The 5,000-nt window shown below is 48.0% G+C and overlaps 1 protein-coding gene across 4 annotated transcripts in view; it reads right to left on the bottom strand.

Annotated features, from left to right (window-relative positions):
- kif13a (kinesin family member 13A) overlaps positions 1-5,000 on the bottom strand; it is a 26,232-nt gene that overhangs the window by 8,313 nt on the left and 12,919 nt on the right. For all 4 annotated transcript variants that reach the window (XM_046877736.1, XM_046877740.1, XM_046877737.1 and 1 more), the window contains exons 11-24: positions 4,640-4,852; positions 4,418-4,528; positions 4,170-4,304; positions 3,226-3,356; positions 2,977-3,063; positions 2,709-2,884; positions 2,217-2,439; positions 1,958-2,120; positions 1,730-1,873; positions 1,419-1,568; positions 1,144-1,308; positions 815-988; positions 471-622; positions 142-274 (exon numbers count right to left, since the gene is read on the bottom strand). In XM_046877736.1, the coding sequence (XP_046733692.1) occupies positions 142-274; positions 471-622; positions 815-988; positions 1,144-1,308; positions 1,419-1,568; positions 1,730-1,873; positions 1,958-2,120; positions 2,217-2,439; positions 2,709-2,884; positions 2,977-3,063; positions 3,226-3,356; positions 4,170-4,304; positions 4,418-4,528; positions 4,640-4,852 (2,157 nt within the window). The remainder of the gene's footprint in view (positions 1-141; positions 275-470; positions 623-814; positions 989-1,143; positions 1,309-1,418; positions 1,569-1,729; positions 1,874-1,957; positions 2,121-2,216; positions 2,440-2,708; positions 2,885-2,976; positions 3,064-3,225; positions 3,357-4,169; positions 4,305-4,417; positions 4,529-4,639; positions 4,853-5,000) is intronic.

Here is a 5,000-nt window from a genome sequence, read left to right as displayed (position 1 = left end):
CAAATATATATATGTATATATAGCCAATCAGAATGCAGGACTCTGAAACTTGTGGGCAGAAAAGTGTGCTTGCATTGTAATACACACACACACAAACACACAAACACACACACACACACAAGTGTAAATGGAGGGGAATACCTGTCTCAGCTGGAACACACCACCGGTGCTGATGTCTCGGTTGGGATGAAGCTCCACAGCTGAATACACACCCAGCTCATTCAGCTCCTGTATGGAGACCCATAACTCGATCCTGCGCGACACCTCACTCCATCTGAGACACACACACACACACACACACACACACACACACACACACACACACACACACACACTTAGAATATATCTGCATGCACATGGAGCTCTACAAATAACCACACAATGCATAACAATAACAATAACATGTACAGATATGCACACACACACACACACACACACACACACACACACACACACACACACACACACACCTGTCCCGGAGTGTGCGTGTCTTGGCCTGTAGTGTGTTCAGTTCCCATTGGGCGTGTCCGTTCCCGGCACAACGATGTCCCCACACCTCAATGGCCAGAGCTCCGTCTGATATGAACTCCACAAACTCATCGGAGACATGAACCACGTAGTCCTACAAACACACACACATACACACAAACACACACACACACACACAACACAATTATGTTAGTATGCTAGTAAGTATTAAAACATTACACAATTCATTAACAGTTTTCATTTCAACCAATCAGAGACGGATGATTCGCTGTGTGTGTGTGTGTGTATGTGTTTATATGTGTGTGTGTGTGTGTGTGTGTGTCACCTTGCAGTGATCGAAACATATAGTAAATTGTGCATCCCCAGTACAGGAAGTGGGTGTGTCTGGGCTGACCATGGGCGGGGCCACTGTAGGCTCCGCCTGCTCCCAGAACGTGTACTGACAGAAAACGAAGTTAGAAAGGTTGAGCGGCAAACCCATCGCTTTACGAATCCGAACCTGCAAACACACACACAAACACAAACACACACACACACACACACACACACACACACACAAAAAAGAACGTCATTTGAATCATCTTTAATTATGAAGGAACAGGGGGAAGTCCTGATTGTGTGTGTATGTGTGTGTGTGTGTGTGTGTGTATGTACCCTGCAGGTGAGTTTCTTGGCCATGTGGACAATCTCGCCATTGGTGTCCATCACCTCGTAGCTGCTGCTCTCACTTGAGTTCTCAGACGAGTCGTCTCCGCCCACCAGCCGCTCGGGCACCGCCCCACACACTCGCGTCAGCTCTACATGCAGCCGGCCCACTACCTGCACACACACACACACACACACACACACAATCACATGAATCTAAAAAGTAACACACATTAGAAGGTCCAAACATCAAGTTAGTGTAAATTTCACAGGAGCTTCAGTACCTCCCCCTGCTGGCTGATGATGGGAACTGCATACTGAAGTTTCACATCGTGGAAGAGGACCTCTAAGAAAACATTGGCGACGCCGATCAGGTTGTGGTTCTCCTGAGCTTCGTAGAACGGGTCGGCCTGCTTGCTGTGCGGCTTCGTCGGCTGACAGGAAGAGCACAAACGTCATAACCACTTTCCGTTCGTTAATCTACAGGAAACTCCACCACAGCAATGATTTTATAAAGAGTGTACAAACGAGTGGTTGCTAAAGAAAAACAAGCTGCACTAAAGATAAAAACTGATGTTTTGTTTGGGTCTCTCACCGTGTTCCGTCCTCCTTCCTTCCACTCCCTGTAATGGTCCCTCATGTCTACCAGCTTGTTCTCCAGCTTCTCGATGGTCCAGACCTGCGTGCCTTTGCCTTTGCGACGCACCTGGATAGCTGGCTCGCTCACGATTGCTCCTTGCTGAACCGCAAACACAACATACATGTTCAATCCTCACTGCTGATTGGACGGAAAGCCCATGAGGAATGAGGTTCTCGTTCTCACCTTGCGATTGGCGCTCAGGTGTGAGGCAGGGATCTGCAGAGTGACCTTGTAGTCGGTGTGTTTCACCATCTCCTCCGACAGGAAGTTGGCCTCTCGCACAAGCGTGTTGGCACGGACCACCTGCTCTCGCAGCCGAGACAAACTCTGCCGGAACATCTCGTCTCTGAAACACACACACACAGGCATGTAGTTCATTTCCTTACATATCTTATACAAACATCTTGTGTGTGTGTGTGTGTGTGTGTGTGTGTGTGTGTACCTCTCCTCGGTCCACAGGCCCATCTTGGAGTGTGTGGTGTGTGTGGGGAAGGTCAGACGGTCGCTGTTGCTGCGCTGGTGGTGCTGAGAAGATCTCTCGGGGGAAAGCTGCTGTCGGAGGAGCTCCAGCTCTCTCTCATAACGCAGACGCTGCTCCTCTAACGCCGAGCGCTTCTCTTCCAAGTACTGCTTCTCCAGCACCTGGACCACGTTCTGGATCGGATCTACAAGGGCACGAGGAACAGAACTGAAATAAATATCCGGTTTATTCCTGAGATCTGGAACAAGAAACAGCTGATACAAGAATCCAGGCTTCTGATTGGTGCAGAAACTAAATACGATTGTCAGAAAATCCTAAAAACTCCCTTGAAGTGCCACCAGGTCTGCTCTCAAGGGCTGCATGGCCCTTGTGCCAATTTATTTGATTACACACACACACACACACACACACACACACACACACACACTCTCTCTCTCTCTCACACACACTCACCGTTACCCCCCAGCGTTTTCATCATGACCTCCATCTGAGCGAACTCGTAGCTGTAGTCCTGCTCAGACGAAGCCTCACTCGCCGTCTCCACATCCACGTCTACAAAACTCGAGCGCGGAGACTCGCGCTCCAGATCCTTCAAACGGTCACGCCGCTTACGCTTCGGCAGGTTCGCTCTGCACACACACACACACACTCGGACTGAGCAGCATGATCCTGCACTGAGAGGAAGGTTTATAAAAGGATCTTATATAACCGTTTTTCTCACCTGAAGAAGTGATTATTGCCCCATAAGATGCGATCTCCATGCCACAGGTGTACGCTGGAGTAAACTGTGGTCCCATTCACACACGTTCTGTGGAGGAAAAGAGAAAAAAACAACCATATTACACACATTTAATTAAAAATATCATATATCTAACACTGTACATTATAGTGAGTTAAATGCAAATGTATTTCCACACTGTATGTGTGTGTGTGTGTGTGTGTGTGTGTGTGTGTGTGTGTGTGTTCTGACCTGGCATTCTCTATGGGACAGAGTGTGATGTCACCGTCAACAGCGATATCGATGACGCAGTGCTCTGGCTGAATCCCAATACCGAACAGCTGGATGTCCTGAGACGTGTCTGCTCCTACACGTGTGTGCTCCTGAACACACACACACACACACACACACACACACACACACACAAGCATTTAACAAGACACGTCTCAACGGAAACTGACAAATACACAGGCCACGCCTTCTTAACTATAACTGAGACATGTAGGCCACGCCTTCTTTATTAGAACTGAGACATGTAGGCCACGCCTTCTTTATTATAACCGAGACATGTAGGCCACGCCTTCTTTTTAAGAACTGAGACATGTAGGCCACGCCTTCTTTTTTAGAACTGAGACATGTAGGCCACGCCTTCTTTTTAAGAACTGAGACATGTAAGCCACGCCTTCTTTTTTAGAACAGAGACATGTAGGCCACGCCTTCTTTATTAGAACTAAAACATATAGGCCACGCCTTTTTTTTTTTACTACAACTGAGACATGTCAGACACAGAAACCACGCCTCCTCTAAGACTGACAGACACTTAGGTCACGCCTCCTTCACTAGAACTTTAAAACAGAATAAAACTGTTCTGTTGCTGGATTAAAGGTTTTACACAAGAACTTTCTCGTTAGGTCGGAGGTCAGCGTGTGAGTGGGCGGAGTCAGTAAACACAGCGCTCACACTAACAGCTCGTGGGTTTATCAGAGCAGTCAGGACAAATATGTTATTGTTCGCTCTGGTTTTCAGTCTGAGCCGCACAGGATTGTGGGAAAACTGGTGCGGCAGAGCTCAGGACACAGGCAGCAGCAGGACGACAGGTTTTCAGATGAACTTTGAGATGTTATTAGGGTAATTTGCATGGAAGTGATCAGGTGTGTGAAACCAGACTGTGAACGTTCTGCTGGTTTCTTCTGTACCTTGAGATAGTAAACGAGGAGCTCGTTGAGGGCAGGGTCAGCGTTCAGGTTGACCAGGAAACATTTATCTTCTCCAACCTTAATCCCTGAGGACTCCAGAGAGATTCCCATACTCTCTAGCTGCTTCTGTCTCTCCTGAAGAGATGTGAGGAAACATTGAGAATTTATTTCTTTAATGAATGTGATCTCCAGCGAAAGCATGTATGTGCATGGATGAGTGTGTGTGTGTGTGTGTGGTTATGAAGCACCTGTGCGATCTCCTCGGTCTTCCTGAGTTTCTCCTCCCAGGTGACGGTCATCTCTTGGATTAGCTTCTCCGACTCCTGTAGCTTCTCCTGCAGCTCTGGGGCTTTTAGAGACTGACACACACACACACACACACTCCATGAAAATCCATGATCTTAAGTGTGTGTGTTTTCTTTATTTTGTGTGTGTATATTTGTATGTGTGTGTGTGTGTTTCTCTCTGACCTCGGCCTGTGTGAGCTGCACCCTCAGCTTCTCGACTTCTTCTCGCAGTTCCCTGATGATGCGAGCGTTGGGGTCCTCGTTGACCACGGCATGGTTGATGATTCTCTTGGCGCGGTCAGCGTATCGCAGTGTGGAAAGCGTCTCCTCGTAGTTATCAGCCGCCGGACTTACCGTGGCGATCATAGCCGTCTTACTGTTCCCACCCAGATTATCCTAAACACACACACACACACACACACACACACACACACACACACACACACAGGGGCCACAACACCAACAAATCACTTCAGCTGTCACGTTTTAGATTACAACACACAGCAGACTACAACATGTGACACACCTTTCTAGCGAGAGGTGT

The sequence above is a fragment of the Silurus meridionalis genome, chromosome 21, assembly GCF_014805685.1.
Source record: "Silurus meridionalis isolate SWU-2019-XX chromosome 21, ASM1480568v1, whole genome shotgun sequence".
Taxonomy (NCBI): Eukaryota; Metazoa; Chordata; class Actinopteri; order Siluriformes; family Siluridae; genus Silurus; species Silurus meridionalis.
Note: the sequence above shows the minus strand (reverse complement) of the source record. Positions and strands in the feature narration are given on the sequence as shown.